The sequence below is a fragment of the Cinclus cinclus genome, chromosome 3 (assembly GCF_963662255.1).
Source record: "Cinclus cinclus chromosome 3, bCinCin1.1, whole genome shotgun sequence".
NCBI classification, from domain to species: Eukaryota; Metazoa; Chordata; class Aves; order Passeriformes; family Cinclidae; genus Cinclus; species Cinclus cinclus.
This window is the reverse complement of record NC_085048.1, coordinates 54,280,857-54,302,373: the sequence shown is the minus strand read 5'-3', so window position 1 is coordinate 54,302,373 and position 21,517 is coordinate 54,280,857. Positions and strand designations below refer to the sequence as shown.

At 40.3% G+C, this 21,517-nt stretch overlaps 1 protein-coding gene across 1 annotated transcript in view; it reads right to left on the bottom strand.

Moving 5' to 3' along the window:
• ENPP1 (ectonucleotide pyrophosphatase/phosphodiesterase 1) overlaps positions 1–21,038 on the bottom strand; it is a 51,385-nt gene extending 30,347 nt beyond the window's left edge. The window contains exons 1-5 of the mRNA XM_062488814.1: positions 20,853–21,038; positions 5,264–5,336; positions 3,799–3,915; positions 802–927; positions 572–632 (exon numbers count right to left, since the gene is read on the bottom strand). Coding sequence (XP_062344798.1) covers positions 572–632; positions 802–927; positions 3,799–3,915; positions 5,264–5,336; positions 20,853–21,038 — 563 coding nt within the window. The remainder of the gene's footprint in view (positions 1–571; positions 633–801; positions 928–3,798; positions 3,916–5,263; positions 5,337–20,852) is intronic.
• Positions 21,039–21,517: the final 479 nt, after the last annotated feature.

The following is a 21,517-nucleotide window of genomic DNA, read 5'->3' as shown; positions in this document are numbered from 1 at the left end:
CCCAATGCAGAGCTGAGCCAGAGGATATCAGGATCCCATGGCACTTTACACCCTTTAAAGAAAGTAATTTGGACAACTTGCAAATAGCATTGCCCTAGTGCTGGTGGAGCTAGAACAGAGATCTGCCCACAGTTTGTAGTCCTGAGGCTGGAAAATGCAAGCTATTGGAAAGGTCTTTTAAAAAGACAAGGGAGGGTGACAGTCTTAGGAGTATAAGATTGCTGGATGGGTCCCAGCATATTTGGAATGGTGGGTAATTGGAACACATGTAAGTCAATAATATGGCTGGCAACCAGGCAGAGTTGCCCAGGGCACACACATGTGTGAGACACAGAAGGGTTGAGGAATAGGCATATATCTTCAAGTCAAGCAAGTGCTGAGATAGAGCAGCCGGTTGTGTTAGTAAGCACCACCAAATGCTGGCTGAACAGGCGTTCATCTCTGCCTGGCAGCTGTTTTATACTGTGTGTGTAAAATGCAGGCAGGCCCCAGGAAGGCACAGCAGGGAAAACAGTCTCAAAAATGAAATGCAAGCAAAGAGCAGAGATATGTGAATATAAAATTTCCTCACCCTTTTGGACACTGAGGTTCAGTAATGTTCTCACACTCTTCTTCAACCCAGCTTGCCTCTCCTTAAAACAAATAAGTGCAGTTTATTTTTTAAGACAGCACATTCTTACTGATAGACACAAGATTTTTTTCATTTTACCAGATGCTTTTAAAGTCATATTGTGTTCTTGCTGCTTTTATACAAATATGGATGCATATGAAAAATGGTAGTAATTTATTAATTATATTTACCTTTACAAACAGCTTGATAATTGACACAACAATCTTTGTTTTCCACACAATCATCTGAACAGGAGCAACGATATTCTGGTCGCCTCTTTTCTCCACATCTGAATTTATTGCAGGTCCATGTGAGGGCTAAAAAACAGGTGAGAGAGAAGGACAGCACAATGGTTAACACTGCTGTAAGTCCAGAGCTAGTAAAGCAAGTGTTTAGCTCAGTCTCAAATCTCTACTCACTGATAAATAGTCCTCAGATGTAATAGAGATAATGAGCTATCTCGTACACACATAGTATCGCAAACTTTGGCACTTCAGGAAATTGAAACACCCGTGACTAAATATCCAAGAGGATAGTCATCTGAATAGAGTTATGTGGCATATGGGTATAAATACAACAGAGCAGAAGGAATTTGTTTTACAGATCTCCTGAAATATGGTGATTTAGGTGGGTTTAATCTGGAAACTCATACTATAAAAAGTTCCCAAAAAATTCCTCCAGGAAAAAGAAAAATTGAGTCTGAATTTGGAATGCCTAGAAAAGACTGAGCAGCATTGATGTATTCTGACTTGCATTTGAAGACACAGTGGATTTCACAAGTCATCACCTGATGCTCCACTCTCTCTCAGCACCTCTTAGCCACAGGCATCACTGCCACTATTTAAGACTCTATACAGAAGCTTGAAGAAAGACCTATTGACTTCATCTCCACTGCTGATTTTATTGGAGAAAAGTGTTTGTTTCTCTCAATGGCATATTCCAGTACATTGTATCATTTGGAGACCTGGATGTCCTGGTTGAATATGAGTTAGCAGTGTCCTGGCAGCCAGGAGGGCTACCCATGTCCTGGGGTGAGTCAGGCAAAGCATCGCCAGCTGGGCAAGGGAGGGGATTGTCCTGCTCTGCTCTGTGGCAGTTTTGGGTGCCACAATATAAGAAAGGCATTAAACTATTAGAGAGTGTCTAAAGGACAGCCATGAAGATGGCAAAGGTTCTGGAGGAGGAGCCATATGAGGAGCAGCTGAGGTCACTTGGTTTGTTCAGCTTGGTGGAGACAGAGGAAAACCCCATTACAGTCTTCAACATTCTCATGAAGGGAAACAGAGGAGCAGGTACTCATCTCTTCTCTCTGGTGACCAGCGGAAGGGCTCCATGAAAGAACATGATGCCGAGTCAGGTGAGCTTTAGGTTAAATATCAGGAAAATATTTTTTACCCAGAAGGTGTTTGGGCACTGGAACAGGCTCCCCAGGGAAGTGGTGACAGCACCAAGCCTGACAGAGTTCAAGAAGCATTTGGACAATGCTCTCAGGGTAATGGTACGACTCTTGGGGCATTCTGTGCAGGGCCAGGAGTTGGACTTCATGATCCTGATAAGTCCCTTCCAACTCAGCATATTCTGTGATTCTATGATTTCTTATCAGTCATAAACACAAATAGATCCTTTACATTCAGTGAGGATAAACACCAGTGAATTTACCAGCTGAGTGAATACTTAAGTGAACAGCTTAACAGCTTCCATGTGGAAGCCAAATCTAAATGTTTGAGCAGAGGACACTCAATGATTTTCATACATGACTAGCAATTAGAAATCCCTAAAAGCATTATCAGGAGGTTAATCTCACTTTCAGGTAACTGCACTTCAGTAATTCCACTAATATCAAATAAATCTTTACTTCCATGAGAGAGAGAAGAATCTATTATAGTTCTAGTTACATTATACTATTAGGAAAACAGAATTTGATTCTCCACTGATGTTACGACTAATTAAAAAAAAAAAAAACACGACCAATGAATTCATTCATGTTCCTAGTGCTAAGACAGACTCTCCAGTTTGTTTTTAAAGAACATTTATACTCAGGGGGAGTGATGTAATAAAACAGACTGAGTTAAACCCATGTGACTATATATCTGCATATATCAACTATATATGTGCAACTTGACCTTTCAATAGCAATTAATTGAAACAGGGATCAGAGCTCAGTTTAATTATTTGGTTATCAAAGTCCATTTTGGAATTTTAAGGGTATTGGTGTGGTCTTGCCCAGAAATTAATTAAATGTATGTAAAGAGGAGTAGAAGAAAAAAAAGTTATCTGAAAGAAATGTTGCTTTTGAAGCATAAAGGCAAAACTAAAGTAGACAAAATAGTCAAGTGCTGTCCTTGGTGTTCTACACACACTAATATCTTTCCCTGTAAAATTTCTCCTAGGTATTTTTCACACATTTGTCTATTAGACCTTTGCCTTCTGGCAAATCATGGCGGCTGCTTCTCATTTCGCAATCCTTCACCAGGGCAATCTGTTTTGTCATCCTGCCTTGATTCATGCTCATGACCCTTGCTTCATACTCAGACTGGGGAGAAACAAGGTCGAGGGCCTGGCCATCTGGGTAAGGAGAGATGGCAGCTTTCACAGAGCTGCTCTGTCCTTTCCCTTTTTCACTCAGGCGATGACAGACGAATGCAATATGCAGAATGCACTTCTATTCCAGGCTTGCCCAAGAACGTAGGAGTTACCCCTAATGCCAGGGACAATGCGGGTCACTGTGGTCTCACCACCAGTGAACAAAAAGGCTGGCTAAGACCTCGAGTTGCCATTGTTCCTCCTCCTTCCAAGGGGGAGGGCAGCAGCTCAGTCTCTTGCAGCCTCTCTCCTCACAGGAGAGCTATGGGAAAGGCAGCTTGCTGGCTATGTCAGCTCCTGAGTAGTCCAGCTGGGTGAAATACAAGCTTTGTTTGTGTGAAACAGCAGCTGTACCAGAGCCCTGATGATTCCACAGGAGTCCCCAGTGCCACTAGCACCACTGCAACTCCATCCACGAATGCGACCCAGAGAGCACAAAAAGGGGGAGATGGGTGACATCAGAACCACTGTGCTGTTCACAAGCCCTGCCTTGCACTCACAGTCCACCTGGAATAAGTCCTGACCACAGCAGCACGCACTTATGCTGAGCTGCCCCTTGTCAAAGAACAGGAGAGATTGCTCCCTCAGCTTTTTTCCATCCTTACCTGGTTGTATACATGTTTCCTGGTAATCTAAGCAGCAGTTTCCAAGCTTGACACAATCTTTATCACAACGGCAGCTTCCAAAGGTCCTTTCAAAGCAGCGACCTTTGCAGGTTTTCACTGTAATATTGGATAATGTTAGATGTCAGTGGGTGAGCCTAAATCAGTTAACATGCAAAGAAACTAATACAGTCAGCATGTGAAATGACACAGCTGGCCATTCCATAACTTACAGAAGGCTGCAAAAACAGTGACAGCCAATGGAAAGTCTTGATCCAACAAAATGCTTATTTCCTCTTACTGAACAAAAATATTTTTTCATCCTATTGAACAAAGGATTCCATTCTCTTTTATCAGGAATGTGGTGTTTCAGTATTCACAGAAACCAGTGAAATAAAAGCTAGTTTTGACTGTCCTTGCCTTTCTGTGTCACAGGAAGATGTGAGTACAGTCACTCAGAATATCTAAGATCTCAGGATGTGAGGAGGGCTGTTCCAAAGCAGACACAAGAGATACAAACTTGAGTATACTGGTCACTGCTCTATTTTTTTATTCAATTTAAATATGAAAAAAAAAGACATAGCATTCTTCCACTAGACTGGGGTTGCTGAAGGCAGGGGAATAATCATTAAAAAAAAAAAAAAAAAGCAAGCACAAAAACCTTTAACAATTTGGTCACACTGTCTAACCCTGAGCAATCACCAGAAGGGAGTGAGGGAAATCCTCCATCATTTGGCTCCTCTTCTGAAGAATCTTGAGGTGTGTGATATTAGGAAAATGAGACATGAATGAACCAATACTGCAGAGCTATAATAAAATTAGAAGAAACCTATATATATTGTAACAGAAATTTAAGAAACTCAACTTTTGTTAAAAATCATTTTATGTTCAGCTTTGAAATTATTCTTTATAGATATCCCCCAAAGTGAAGCCTAATTTCTTAAAAAAAAAAAAAAAAACCTTTCGTAATCTTCTACCTGAAGAAACTTCACCATTGAAAAAACCACATATTTTTCAGGACAGAAAACAGACAGAGGAATTCCACCAGGAATGTTTTCAGGCTACAATTCTAACCAGCAAAAAAATAACTTTTTTTTCCTCCATAAATGACTGGAAAAGATGAAAATCAAATGTTCCAGGACAACATGAAATAAAAGTTGTTGTGTTTTGTTGTTTTGTTTTTTTCATGGTGAACTGAAAAAAGCCAGCCATGTGACATCACCACAGTGACAGCTGGGATACATGGAAGCTGACAGATCAGACACTGAGTACCAGGATCAGTTTACCTCTCAAGTCAGTACACACAATAATTGAGTACACCTGAGGTTTATTTTCTGGTATTTTTATTACCCTCTTACTCACACTACTTCAAGCAATCCTCCTCCTCCTCCTCCAGCAAGAAGGGTGGCAGTCAAAAAAAAAAAGGAATTGTTTAGTAATATTACTAAATAAAAGACATATTATTTACCATCTTTTGAACAGCTAGGCTTCAGACCAAATATACATCCTAGGATTGTTGTTAACATGCAGACACAGAGTACCTGTGGGACAGGAAGGGGAAAAGAAAGTAATATTAAACTACTATTGAATGGTTTTGAAAGCACTCATTTTGTCTGTAATGCTATACAATTGTACTGAAATTCATGAACATGCTGATTTGAAGGCTGATTTCACTGTTTTCACCAGCAGTTTTCACTTCCACAAGCAGTCATGTTGTTTGCAATTAATTAGCAGTGTATGAATATACTTGTCACAACTGGGCCTGTGTATATAATTTCTTCTAAAGTCCTTCAGCATAGACATATATCATCAGGTCTTTCTTTATTTTCTTCATATCATTCTTTCATGATGATATATTTCTATATCTTATACATTTAATACAAAACGTTTTTACTCCACTCCTTCCTTCCTCATACATTGTTCTAAGAAGGTGAAGTTTTGCCATTAACCACAAGTTACAAAAAGAAAGCATAGTCCTTAAGTGATACCTATAATTTTCTTAGGCAGGAAAACCTTTTTTCCACTTCCTAGTATCCAGTTCATACTAGATCTGGGTCCACACCATGGTAAGCAACTGTGGGATGTCACATTAAGACTGACCACAGTGTCTTGCACTGACTGGAAACTATTACTGTGTTCATTATGGATTCTGGATGCACTGAAGTTATTGAACAAGCACTGTATTACCCTTGTCCAGCATGTTACAGCAGGATTTAATGCCTGCTCAAATGCAGGGACAGATTTCTTTTAATCTCATCAATTATTGGATTTATTCCATAAAATCTTTAGAAAAAGTATACATACTATCAGTGCTTATACAGTAATTAAAGAGAAGGCAACAATGCAGTTACAATAGCTATTCTATTTAAGTATGAAATGTAATAAGGTACTTTGCCAGAAGTCCTGAAACAGAAGCTATTGCAATAATGCAGACTTTCCTAGACAAAAGAATCTGGGGAGCTCTGGGTAGGGAAAATTTGTACACACCACCTTTCCTATCACTGTTTACAACAGAAAAATGACATTGAAGCAATACTTCAATAATGTCATATACATGGCTATACAATTCTGTCCCTTTTTTTCTCTCCTTTCCCATCAGCAAAATCTGCTGAGTCAGCCTTGAGTGGGATGCCTGAATAATATTGTGATGTGGCAACAATTCCTTCCATTTTAAAATGCACCTAATTATTTCTCAAGTTTATTATTTTTAAATACTGTGAGCACTTCAGTAACTAAAAACTCTTTGTCTTGTTTTTAAGAACTCTACAGTTTACTATGCAATTTTATTTTCACTAAGCAGTTAATAAAGATAGAAAGCAATTTCTGGAATATGTAGCATTGGAATTCAGATATTACTCTGAATTTTTGAATTAAAAATTAACAAAAACCAAATTAATCAATAAAATATATTACATATATACCATTCATTTAAAAATTGAACATTAGACTAGATCTGATGAAGCTGTGGCTTAGAATTCTGAATGAGGCAAGTCACTGGAATCTTATTCAACATCATGTATAGCAAAGAAAGCACTTTTTCAGTTCAATTTCAGTCTTTGAATTGACAGGGAAAAAAGAAAAATAAAAAACTGAAGGGGAGGAAATCCAGCATCACCTCTTCCCCTGGGTATGAAAAACCTTACAGAAGGATGCAAGTCTCCATTACACCCAGCTATCAAGAATGAACACAAGTACAGAGCTTTGTACTTTTGGATTTTTTTTGTTTGTTTGTTTATTGTTTTTAAATCAGAATCCTAACACGTGCAACATCAACACTTTCAGTTACGTCAGTATCAACAATGTTATCTTCAATGTAAACTGCTCTGGATCTTTGAAATCTCTCCTATAAAATATCACCTAGATAAGAGCAGGTACACAGGGAGACAGGTGACACTTCAAATGCAAGATATCAAAGCCCAGCAAGATCATTGGAGAGGGCAAGACCTGTTATTGTCCTTTTAACATTTTTATTACTGTTATTGTTATTGAATTATAAATGGATTCATTTATTTTTTAAATGCCAGGCTGAGAACATTTTATTTCAGGGTGAAGATTTATTGCTTCTCTGTTCCCACTAGGCGCTGCTAATAAGATCAAGGAGTCCTCTGAGATGTAAACACAAACGTGCTTTAAAACAAACAAAGCTCACAGCTTCTCTATTTGCAACAGCTTTATGCCCATATCTTCAAATGGCTTCCTAGACCTATGGGACTTATGCCACCAAAGGCATCCTTGTACAGAAAACACATTGCAGTGCCACTAAATGGACTATTAATATTCCCTTATGGAGCGTCAGTGTAGGTAATGCAAGAATTTAATCATGACACCAAAATAATGCAAAAAAATTTAAAAAAAATTTTAAAAAATAAATAAAACCTACTCTAAAGCAACAGCATTATAATACTTCTCAAAATAAAACTGGTAAAACTTAACTAACATTCTCACAAATAATTTCTATGATTTTGGCACCAAATGTAACAAAATCACAGTTTTGTATTTTGTTCCAGGCTGTCAGTTTTATGCTTCTATGAACATAATTTAAATAAACAAAAACAAAAGGATTATGTTCACTGAGGCATACGAGTATTCTTTTGGGTACAAAATACTACAAAATACAATACTAAATGCAATTATAAATTAAGACATTGAAACTCTTGACTCACTGCATTAAATCCTTTGTTTCCTTAACTACTAGCTTAAATTTTTGTCTTACAAATATTTTACTGCAAAGCACTAAAACTTCCCCCTCCTTTTTTTTTTCACTTTTCTTTCTTTCCTTCTTTAACACTTACTAAAGAAGTTTTACAAAACCGGTAAGTTTACACATTGAGCATTTGACAATGTTCTGGGACAGCCAAATCTAACCCAGTGGAACCCCATGCAATTGCAGCTTAGCAAGTTTAAGGCTTTGAATTGAAGCTTTATCTTGAGCCTGAATGACTTCAGTCACATGGATATTATCCACACAAATGGCAAAATGTTCTGCTGGAACAATAAGGAGCAGCTAATACTGGCCCTCAGCAGCAGTCCTGGCTAGGCACAGCAAGAGGTGCGACACGAGTAGTTGACCTATTGTCAGTGGAAAGGCCTTAAGATTATCAACTCTGTACATGATGAGGAATATTCAAACTCTTTTTAAAGATCCAGATACTCACTGCATCTCACTGCTGTACCCTAAAGATGAACTAGTTTACTTTGCTTCTTTTGATATTGCAGCATAATCTCTGTTGGCCAGAGAAGTTTTGGATGCCCCATCGTTGGAAGTATTCCAGACCAAGTTGGACAGAGCTTTGAGTGACCTGGTGGAAGGTGTCCCTGTCCATAGCAGGGGGTTAGAGCTAGATGATCTTTAAGGTCCCTTCCAACCCAAACCATTCTGTGATTCTGTAAGAAACCTTGCCACAGCAATTAGGTAACTAATATTACCTGACCTGTTTTGCATACAGGTAGGTCAGGTTGGGGTTGCTGCAGCCTGCTACATAAAGATTATATATATATTTTTAATTCATAGAAAGGCAAGTAGCTGCATGCATTCTTGTTTACTAACAAGGACTTTGTTTAGCATCCTTCAGCAAACACCAAATTCAAATCTCTAGCTACTACAACATTGTCAACATAACGCCTACCTTGAAGGCTTAATCTGCCTTTTTAAACAATAGGAAGAAATCTTACCTTTTCTCTATCACCCACATTCTTCCACTCAAAAGAGAAAGCAAGAATTGAGAAAAAGTGCCATTAAGAACAGATGTGGGAATACGACATTCAGTAAGAAGACAAATAAAATTAAAGAACCTGGCCTTGTAATATGCAAAAGCAGAAAATTAACTTTTTATGATCTGTATGTTATGAGGCTGCTAGCACAAACTGTCAGATTCAGTTCTAACATAGCATCTGAGAAAAGGATTTTAAAACAACACAGTAACAACTGTGGAGAAGAAAGTGTCCTTTTTTGGTTTAAGATAATTTTCAGAAAGTTTGTTTTGGAATCACAAAAACATTGTCATCTAGGGATGAATCTCTACCCCATCACTGCTTCCTTTACGTGGGAGGAAGCAATAAAAGCTTTGCTTTGTAAACAATTATAATAGTTGGGAATGGGTGGTTGAAAGTCTGGAAAACTGCAATCCTGAGAACATTTCAAAAGCCTTTTATGTCAAAAGCCTTTTATTTTGAGCTGAGTAAATGGAAATATGATAGCACGGTTAGAGAAGAGAATAATTTCCCTCACTCATCTCTAGAACTGCAGCTGAAGAGAATTTCTCAGCAGTGATTCTGGGGAGCTGCTGGAAGGGCCACAGTCGGTAAACATGCTGCACACACCTGATCCTAAAGAGACTCCCCAGCTGTACAGATCTTACTGACATGCAAAGAAATATCTCACTGGCCTTAGCTATTGACACCTTTCGTATCATATTTTAGTCCTCCTTTACACAGTTTCATTTTTCTCTTCGTTCTTCTCTAGCTCTGTCCACCTCTCCCACTCCCTTCCCCTGTTCTGTATTTTCTTTGGCAAAGAATGCACTGATACTTTTTTTAAGGAATTATCATTATGAAATACATTTATTTCTGTGTTGATCTCCCTTACTCTTTGCCTGCCATGTACCCAGTTGCTTTCCATGTCCATGGTCAACAAAACTTGTCACTCCAAGGTTTAATACACATCCATTAACAACTATGTAATTATCAAGGAAACCATGCAAAATAATGTTTTTCCATTCTAATCTCCATGATTGGTTCTCACAGTAATGTCATATGTATCCATGAAGAGTGGATGTCTAGACAGGGTGTGTAATGCCAGTATTAAGAAAACCCACGGAATTTTCCAAAACCACTGGGATCTGTGAAAGGCATACTATGTTTTCACTGTTTGGTGCACCTAGAATAGATGATTACTGAATCTCAACACTAAAATATCCTTGAGAAAGAAATTCACCTGCAAAAGTGTAAAGAACACAATAATAAACAATGAGTTTCAAGCAAGAATGGTGTCACCTTTTGACTCTAAATGGACACTATTAAAAATGCAGACAGCATGCTGTATAAAGAAAAAAAAAACCTACACTTATCTACACTTGCCAGGGGCAGTGGAATACTTACTCATGCTTGTAAAAATTATTTTTAAACCAGCATAGTCCCCTTGCCAACAGTTCAGTTTTATTCAAAAGCAGGGATTACTTAATAAATTTTAGTAAACTGAAAGGAGGTAGATAATTCACTCACACCAGCACAGCTACTTAAGTAACACTTCGGTAAATCACCTAAAAAAATAAAAGTTAATCAGTGCCGGATCAAGTGCACCACCTCCTTCTTGCGCCAGTCATCTCTTCTTTCCACATTTGTAAATATTTTTATGGTCTTCAAAGACTTGTTTCTGCCGATCTACATTCCACTCATAGAGGCCAGCAGGAGGAGAGCTGCTGAGGCTCCCAGGTCCTGGCTGTTGTAAAACATTGGAGGTGACTAAATAATTCTGAAGTGAGTGGATGAAAATGCTGGAGATAACACCTAAAACTTTTCCAGAGCTATAAGTATTTACTACAAAAATGCATAGGCCTTATTGTTTTTCTTCTCAAAGAGGCACACAGGAGATCTACTCTCATTCTTTCTACTGAATGTTCTCAAGACTGTTATTATGTACTATTGCAACCAAAGGTCATTCAAAGGACAAGAATGTTTTAAAGGTAGATTGAGCCACTAAAAAATATTATGAAAGCCTTCAAAGAGCTCACCAAAGAGTGATAACTCTTCACTCAGCAGAGAATTATCAGCAGAAGACATCATCATACTATAGCTATCTGAATACCTTCCAAAACTATTTGACCATCTGTCTTTTAACAAAAAGACAGAAGAGTTAGCATTTGTCAGCTTGTCAGCTGGAATCTAAAATATTTTTCTTATTTGTTGCTTGCCCAACTGTGTAAGTACATCACTCCTGGAAGTCATTACCACTTGAGCTGTTGTTATCAAAGCTTTACCCCAGCTGTTACCTTTTTCACTGCATTCAACATCATGGGAGAATTTAGAGAGAAATTAAAGTGCAACAATATGCTAGCCAAAAAGAAGGGGAAATGAAACTTCTAGTGCAATTCACAAAAAGCAAATAGCAGCTGACTCTGCTATTTAATCAGCAAGTAGATTTTTGTAAAAAACTAAGGAAAACAGGACTGAAAACTCATGTTACGAGAAAAAAGTAAACATTGCACTTTCAAGCACAATTATTTTCTTCAACACAGCAGACTAAAAACACAGAACAAAGCCCGCTGCATGTCATTGACTTTAGTGACAACCACATATGAATGCACAACTACACAGAAAGGAAAGAAACTGTCAGTAATTATGCCAACAAAAAATTGTTTTCCAAACAAGTTGCACTTGACTCAAAAATAAAAGCAAATTTGAATCTGAAAACATGGCCTTCAGCCATTTTTATGCCCTTCCTATTCCAGAAGTTCCTTTTCAAGAATAACGCCAAAGTTGTTCCAGTTTCTCTCTGGCATGAGAGCTGTGACTAGAACAGGGGTGGCTTCTACAGGGTACTGATTATACCACCAAATATACCAAGTAAACCTATATTCACATCCATTTTTCTTTGGCAGACACTGTTATTATTGCCACATGACAGCAATATTAACTTTCACAGGAAGACAAAATGACCTTAAAGAGTAAGTGAAGAAATCCTGTAAAACACCAAGATTATAAGGAGTTGCAAAAAATTGCAGAACCACAAGTAGTATGAGAAGAAGATAGGACAAATCAAGTTTCATAGAATCATTTAGGCTGGAAAAGACCTTTAAGATCACGACAATTTCAGTTATTTATTATAGGTCTTTACTAAGTACACTGATATAGATTACAGACTCATCTTCAGCCCTGAATCCTTTGGCCATTTTCCCAAAACAAAGACCAGGGCTGATAGAGGCCATTTACCTCAGCACCTTTTGAATACAGCCCCTCAAAAAACAAAGGCAGACTATCAAATTTTAATACTTCACAACATGGAAACATATCTGAGCCAGAAGAAGGTTAAAGAACTGGCCCATTTAGCAGAGTTAAACAGGGAAATGAAATACACACAGCCAGGCTAGATTACTGAAGTAGCTATAACAACACTATACTTCTCTTTATTCTAAGAACAAAAGCAACCGGTGTTTAACACAAACTTTTATCCACATAATACCACATTAGAAAGCACTTATATAGGTTGATTTGCCTATATGCCATTACACAGCAGAACTGGGACAAGGCTATATTCACTGAGTTTCTGCAGAAATGCAAATACTTCATTTTTTTTATTACTTCCTTTTCTCCTTAGCTAACTTATAGTGTCAAACAATTAAACATTATTTCATTTGTGAAAAGTCCTTACTTATACTACTTCTCTTTGTGCTCCACCACATCCCATTTACAATAAAATCCACTGCTTCCTTCCTTTCCACAGCAAACTTTTTATACAGGTGACCTGCGCAATGCCTGCACAGAAAAGTATTTTCTGTTTTTCAGTGCACAAAGGGTTTTGGTTTTTTTGTATTTTTTTTAAGAGGTCAGAAAATATATCAAAACAATGTAAAAATATTCCAATATGGAACATCATAAAATAACTTCTCTTAAAATCACATCTACTACTGTTTCATTCAAAAGGGATACTCTCATGATGCAGCACATATACAAATTCTATCATAGCATATGGTTATGGAGGTATATATTAATTTCTAATATCATCTCCAAGGTGAGAAACTCTTCATGCCTTTCATGTTTTCAAAGCCTTAACTTATTCTGGTCCTCCTTTCAGCCGGAAGCAACAATAACATAGCTTCCACTTCAAATCAAACCAGAACAATTCACTCTGTGCAATTCCAGTGATACCAGTAAAAAAATGCAAAGGAAACTTCTTCAAGAGCAGGAGGAGCTGGAAGGAAGCCTTGCACAGGTTTTGTTTCTTTGGCTTTGCCTGAAATCCAGACTTTAGCAGAGTAACTAAGTTTTTCTGAATTCAAGATAAAATTATTATTACAGAAAGCCTATCCACTTAAACTGTTAATGTGTCCTTTATTATTTCAATATCTAAGAATTCTGCAGAACTAGGTGAAGATGTTCAGAACAAAAGCACCCTCCCTCCTTCCAGGAGTCTGGCTGCCTGTGCATGGGGCCAGTTCTCCAGTATTTGTTCGGTTATTGATAGCACTATTTGGGAGAGCTCAACCAGTCCTGAAGATAGATCTTCAATAAAAAGCTAGAGAAAGCCTCAGAGAAAGCCTCAGAAGAGTCACTCTCCCCTTCTTTCAGCCAGCCTTGCCTCTGTACCCTGTCTGGAACATGGTACAGCCATACTGCAGTCGAGTCCATCTCAGCCATTTATTCTGTTAACCCAAACTCACAGGCCTGCCCTCCCTTACCTTAGACCTCTCTTACCATTATATACTCACCTGGAAATTTAGACTACTAGCTGAAGCTGGTGGGTGTCCCCACATCCACTGTGCTCACCTTGCTTAGAGACAGTGAGACTGTCCCTTTCCAACGAGAGCAATGCCCCTGTCTGCTTTGTTGCCACAACTGGATACAGTTTTACCTTCTCTTTCAGCACGACCTGCCTACACCTGGTGCCTGACAGGTAGACAAAGACTTACTGCAAAAAATTACCGCAAAATTAAAGAAATGTAATGGAAACCCCAAAGCACGCACTGAGTTGGAACTCTGAATGCTGGAGCAGTAAGTCTGAGCACACGACACCATCACAACCCCATCAGCCTGTATTGCCTGGATGGACCAAAGGGCTGATCCAAGCAGTGTAGCCTAATCTACCTGCAGATATTCTACACTCCCATTCCCAGTCAATGTGGCTGTTTTCAGGCAGGAAACCTGAAAACAGCAGCATTGACAGATGCACCAGTGACACAGCTGGGTGTGGTTCAGCCTGTCCCAAGATTTGCATTCCAGCTGGAGCCAGCAGCATCCAGGCACACTGCACTCCAAGAGGTGACTGAAACCTCCTGGATGGCTTAAATCCTCCAATTCAGGTACAGAAGAGAGTATTTGGTAGCCTGAACTCCATTTTGTTTTATTGATGCTAAAAGCCATATCTAAATTACCCAGCTGAAAGTGAGCTGAAGTTTGCTTAGCTAATTCACAATCACCCCTTCGACTGCTTATCTGAACTCAACCTAGTTGGGCAATAAAATTTAAACTGGATTCTGAGCACAGTTTTTAATGAAGATGGTCTCTACTCTCCCTTTGTGAAATTTTTATAAAAGTGGAATCTGAGGAGCTGTTTTTCCTCTCCTGTTGTTTTGTTTTTGCTATTGTTCATTTAGTGTTGGGTTTTGTTTGTCTGTGTTCACTGTTGTTTAATTTGAGGTTTTTTTCTCTATACTTAAAAATCCCTAACCAAATGGAAAGACCCAATTCCTGCAAGTGTTTCTTCAGACAATACTTTTTTTCTTCATCACAGTTTCTGCCTTTTAGGATAGGATATGCCAACAACTCTATGTAGTTAGTCAAAATGTAAATTAAAAAGTGTAAATAAAGCAAGAATACAAATTAAACCTGGAAACCCTTCAGAGTTAAAATATCTAATATTTTTTAATTGTATAAGAGCAAGATTATGATTTTTGTCTTCAATAGCCAGCACAATAACCCCCATCTGAAGGGCAATAAAGAAATTTTGGATTTATATTTCCCTGCATATAATGAGAATTATTTGCAGAGTCTGCCCTAAAAAATGAGTAGATTGAAGAGAAACATTTAGCTATAATGTTTTTTAAATTCATTAAACCACAAACTTTCTTTTGATGGCTTAAATTGGATAACAATATCTTTTTTGTATGTATAGTTACAATTTTATTCTAATTCATGCATTTCAGCAATATCAACAGCAAGCACAATAAAAAAAATGTTTTGTCAAACACCATGTGTTTAGACTTTAAACCAAGTCACCATGGAAGCAGGAGAGCTGTAACATTGGCAGAAGACAGTTGTAAAACATCCTTGTTTTCTAACATTGGCAGTGATTTTCCTAAAAATGATTAAGATATTGGAGATTGCCATATTTTTAATAGACTCTGAAGCACTTTCAGTTCAGAAATATTAAAAGAGTTCTTGGCCAATCTTGTCACCATCATTCTTTACTTCATATTTCACCAAAGGATATTTAATGTCAAAAAAAAAATTAAATCACCCAACAGTCACTAATATTACTGTAAAGCTGTGTGGTGTTTCTTGGATCTCAGAAGTTCCATCTAAGCTCAGTCCAGCACTGTCACAGGAGCAAGTAATTTCAGCAAGGACCACTTTTCACTACTGAAAAATAAAGAAAAAGTTACAAGGCACATAAAGCAAAATAATACATAAGAAGGCTGAAATGGTTTTCTGAGGGCCAAAAATAGATTAAAGACTGAACGTGCCACCCAGGCTTCTCAGATTCAGACAACAGCATCCTACAGCACAATCCAGTGCTTGAGAACTGACCGACAGCCATGAAAATACCCACACTGAAGTCAGCTGAAGTCAATAACCATAATCCAAATCACAAGGTTTGGATAATTAAATACATATTCTGCCTTTTTTTAATGGAGAAAAAGAACATAGACATGCGTTATATTTTTTTTTAAAAGTACTAATCTATACAAATGTTTGGGCACCTTCAAACATCTTTATGAGGAAAACCATCAGCATGAAAATAACCAAATAGAAATACAATCTTCCAGACAAGGTTGTAAGAGAAGGCTGATCCCACACCTTCATGCATGTGGTAGGGAAAAAAAAGAAACCAAGCAACAAAACCAGACAATTCTACAGTTGTCTCCAAAATCCTGATGTAGCACACCCATCATTTCCCTGCCTGAGCACAAAGTTCACAGCTATGGGTTATTTCCAAAGTGGTAAAAACCTTTCAGGACTCGCAGTATATCTTGACATTCAATAGATCTTTTTTCAATAGGTAGACTCTCTGCCAACTGCAACAATGGCAGATATGAACTGGCAACAGAAACTCTCCCTTGGGCAGAGACAATCTCATTTATTTATGATAAATGGGGATTTATGATCCATAAAAGCTTAACATCGTAACCAATGAATGACTGAAACTAGATTTATAGATGTTCCTGAAAACTATGCTAAGGCACATGGAAAATAAGAAGATGATAGGTGATAGCTAATATGGCTTCACTAAGGGCCAATTGTGTCTGACAAATGTGGTGGCCTTCTGAAATGGGATTACAGCAGTGGTGGAAGAGGGAATACAAACTGAAATCATCTACCTGGACTCATGCAAAGCATTTGGCAAGTTCTGCATGACATCCTGGTCACACTGGAGAGACATGGGTTAGACTGAGGGACCACTCAGTAGACATGGACTTGGCTGGATGATCACACTCATGAGCTATGCTCAGGGGCTCAATGTGGGCCTGTGGAAACCAGTGAGGAATGGCCATCCTCAGGGTCAGCGTAGGGACCAGCGCTGTTTGACATTTTGTCAGTGGCACGGGCAGCAGGATCAAGGCACCCTCAGCAAATTTGCCAATGACACCAAACTGTGTGGTGCAGTCAACAGGCTGGAGGGAAGGGATACCATCCAGAGAGGACTGGGCAAGCTTGAGAGGTGGGACTGTGCAAAGGCCAAGAGTGTGTTCCTGCATGACAACTCCAGAAGAAGCACAGGCAGGGCAGAGAATGGTTTACAAGCAGCCCTGAGGAGAAAGACTTGGGGCTGTTAGCAGATGAGAAGCTCAATCTGACCCAGCACCCCCAGCTGGTCTGCAAATGACACAAAGCTGAGCAGTGAATTCACATAACAGAAGAATGGAATGCGACCCAGAGGGACCTGGACAAGCTTGAGAAGTAGGACTACAAGAACCTCCTGAAGTTCAACAAGTGCAAGGCGCTACACCTGGGTAAAGGCAATCCCCAAGGTGAGCACAGACTGGGAGAAGGACATGGGGGTGCTGGTAGGTGAAAAGCTGGGCACAGGCTGTCACTGTGCACTCACAGCCCAGAAGCCAACTGCATCCTGGGCTGTATTAAAAACAGCGTGACCAGCAGGTCAAGGGAAGGGATTCTGCCCCTCTACTGTGCCCTTGTGAGATCCCAGCTAGAGTGCTGCCTCTAGCTCTGGGGCCCTCAACATGAGAAGGATTCTTAAGACTTCTTGAAGCAGGTCCAGAGGAAGGCCACAAAGATAAGCAGAGAGGAAGACCACCTCTTCAGGGAAGATACATGGAGAGAGTTGGGGCTATTCAACCTGAAGAAGAGAAAGCCCTGAAAAAATCTTACAGCACCTTCCAATACTTGAAGGGACCAATGAAAGAGCTGGAGACAGACTTGTTACTGAGCACATAGGACAAGGGGAAATGGCTTTAAACTAAAAGAAGGCATGTTTATATTAGATATTAAGAAGAAATTATTTGTTGTAAGGGTGGCAAGTCACTTGAAAAGATTGGTCAGAGAATCTGTGGATAACCCATCCCTGCCAGTGTCCCAGGCCAGATTAGATGGGCTTTGAGCAACCTGGTCTAGAAAAGGTGTCCCTGCCCTTGATAGAGGGGTTGAAACTAGCTGATCCTTAAGGATCTCTTCAGACCCAAACCATTCTGTGGTATGATAAGGCTAGAGGAGACTTGAAGATGTTTTCAGTACAAACTCTTGCCCAAAGTTGGCAGTTGGTCAGTTTTTGGGATGTGCCTTCAAAAAAAAAAAAAAAAAGTAAAAACAACAACAACAAAAACAACAACAACAAAAAAAAAACTGGACAGGCTTAATGGGGAAAAAAAAAAGCGGGGGGAGGGGGAAGGGAAGCTTACAGACTACAAAAATATCAAGTGTATTCCACAGCATTTTTTTTTTAAGATTTCACAGTTTATTATCTTTATGCACTCTGAAATGCTTTAGTTACTCTTTAGACAAGACCAGCACACTTTCAGTGTCTCAGTCTGGACCATACCTGGAACATTTTGGTATTTTTTTTTCTACTTGGGAATTCTCAAGCTGCAAAAACTCCTTAAGTATTCTTTTAACAAAACTGTGAGTTTAAATGAGTTTTCCAGTTTTGACAAGAAGTTCGAAGTTGTTGAAAAGAAACATTCTCTTACATTATTACTTTTATTTCTCTCAATGTTAGACTGGCATGGAAAAATTTATTTTAATGGAATGAATGAATCAGACCAAAATGCAATGCCTGAGTTCCTGGCAAGTGGGGATAGAAAATCCCAAACATAAGCAAAGGTTATGCTGCTCTTGGGCAGCAGCATACTGCTCACTCACACAACTGCCTGAAGACACTGCAGACAGACAGAGTTCACTGGGCTTTGAGGGATAGAAGTTTGAGCTGAGAAAACTGGCAAGACAGTAAATGAAAAGTTGTGCTTTAGGTGCTTAGGGAAGCACTATGGGTTAGTAAATACCTGTGGGCCTGTCCCACATTTTCAGAATCTTCCCTGTGCAGCAGCAACAGCTGCTCTGTAATAGGGCAAGATTGACTCATGGATAAAAGCTAAGAACATTGAGGCTGTGTTCATAAACTGCACGGACATCTGCAGGTGGCAGGCACATGCGAAGGAAGAGGAGAATGCAGTTGAAGTCCAAGCTTTCCAGAAAGATAAGAAGAGTGATTCAAGTATTCCCTTCAACCAGCAGAAATGCATTCATGAGTTTTTAGAAAATTTCAGAATAAGCTCACTTGAAAACAGTTGTTTGTGGTTTTTTTTTTTAATCTATATAAATAAAGGAACCAATAGCACATACAGCTAGGATAAATGCAGGCAAATGAGATTTACCTACATCTGGACACTTTAATAGTTTCACATTAAACTAGAAACATCAAGAAGGTAAGTCTACTCACTTCTTTATTACATTTGGATATCATCAACACTTTGTAAATACATTGGCTTCTGAGAAAGAACAAACTTGCATTTCCAACTCCAGTTCGCCACTACCTAACATGTTTAGGTTAATTATTGTTTTACTGCAGCATCATGTGCAGTATTCAGAAAGTTTTCCAAGTTCTCGTTGAATATCCTAGCTTCTCTCAATGCTCGCAGTCACCCCCAAAAAATAGTGTATGGCCATAAATATTTAGAATTTTAAAATTATTTCTGTGTAGATGCATATTTCAATTTGACGCTTTAATCAGCACCGGAAGACACTTTTGCCAGTTCTTAATGAATGGCATTTGAAAAATAAGAACTTAATTCAGAAGAACAAGTAACTGCAAACACTAATTTTTACTCAGCTCCAGTCTCTAAGTGGCTGTGTATCTCTAATAATTTTGTCGTATTAGAGACTTTAAAAGCTCAGGGAAACAACGATAAGTTTTGAATAGGATATCACTATTTCCCACTACTAGTATCTAACTTCCAAGCCCGAAAAGAGCTAGTCTATTTTCAACCCCCAGCTGCAGTGGCTGTTATGGCACAATCTTAAGCTCCCCAGAAGACAATGAAGTAATGAAACAAGCTACTAACCACAACCTTCACTTAATGGGACACATTATCAGAAAAATTGCCAAAAAAACTTCCACATGTGAACTGCCACAGACTTCTGCATGTTTTTCTTATAACATTCTACAAACTTAGAAACATAATTTACCACCTTCTACATCAGAAAGCATGACCAACCTGTAGTCACAATGATACAGGTGCATGATTCATTTGAAACAGGAAACAGATTACAAAGATACCAGTAAATACTGGTAGGCACCTTGACCCTTATGTTTCAATATACAGAAAGAGCACTACTTATGTATTCACTACTGAGCAGTAGTAAAGTCTGCTCCAGTTCCACTAAAGCCTCCTTCCAAGAACACCACAATTCCTTCACCTTGATAATGATTTTAGCCTCATAATGATTACTCCAGGCAGTTTGAAGGTCTTACTTTCACATTTCTATGGGGAGGATAATTAAAATACAGCAGTGTGGCTAAAACTGGAAAGTGACCTACCTGCTAACAATGGCTTTGGCTGCTGGGCTTCTGAACAGGGGCCAAAAGTGCCTCCCAGCAGTACTTGGAGACAAACTTTCAACCCACGGTAGCACAAATTCAGAGAAAGGCAAGTTTTTGCACTTCCTTTGTCCTTTTGGCTTCTTGAACTCTTTTAGCTTTTCTAGCCACGTTTTCCCGTCTTAACCTGGTTTTGGGTTCCCTAGTGTCCCCTCTACACCAAACAGTTAAAAAACACATGATCGAAAATAAGACAACCGTTGCCACCACAAAATTTTTTTTGAAAGATTCAACGCTGAGGACCGTCAAAAGAGTGAAATAAACCAAGAGTTACGAATCCCTTTCTGAGGCAGGTGGCTGTCTATATCCGAGTGCACGCTCCCGTGCAAGGAGACTCCGAAGCGGAGCCGTCCCGTAGCACTGCTGCCCCGGGCATCCCGAGGAGCCCGTGCTGCCGCAGGCACTCACACTCTTGCAACACCGCCGAGATGCTTCCGAGGTCCCGCCAGGGATTTGTCTCCCATCTCCCGAAGCTCGGAGGCGGGCGGAACACCTGCGCCAGCCGCACCGCTCCCGCCGGCGAGGTGACACCAGCTCCGCCCGCCCGGCCCCGCGGCGTCCCGGCCCTTACCAGCGAGAGCACTTTGTAGGTGTTGGGATCCTTGCTCTTGCCGCCCGGAGGCTTCTCCGGCTCCTCGGCCAGCTCCATGGCCGGCAGCATGGGCACAGCCGCAGCCTGCAACCCGCCATCAGCAGCCCCTACCCTGGCCAAGTGGTCCTCGTGTCCCTTCCCGGCTTGCTGCCCGTTCCCCTGCATGGTCCCCGCAGCTCTGCCCTCCACCCGCCCGGACACAGCTATTAATAGCCGGCGGCCCGGTCCCGCCCCGCCCCGCCCGGAGCGTGGACACCGGCAGCCCCGCTCCCCCTCCGGCAGCGGTGTGGAGGAGGGAGAGGGATGTTCTTGTCCTTCCTTCCCCTTTCCCTTTCCTTCCCGTCCGTCCGTCCCGCTCGCCACCTCGGCTCAGCCGCCCCCCGCTTTCGGCGCCCTCCCTACAGGTGAGGGCGGGCCGCGGCCGCCCCTCCGCGCGGACAGGGCAGGGAGGCGGTGGGGGGCCGGAGGACACAGCGCTGCTCCGAAATAGCGTCCGGGGGAGGGCGCCTGGGCCGTGTTTACGAGGGAGCGCGGATAAAGTTTCCGCTGCCCGATCCCCGGGCGGAGGCGGTGGCGCGGCTTTCCCGAAGCCGCCCGGCGGCGGTGGCACAGGTGTACGCGGGGGCGGGGGTCCCGGTCCCGCT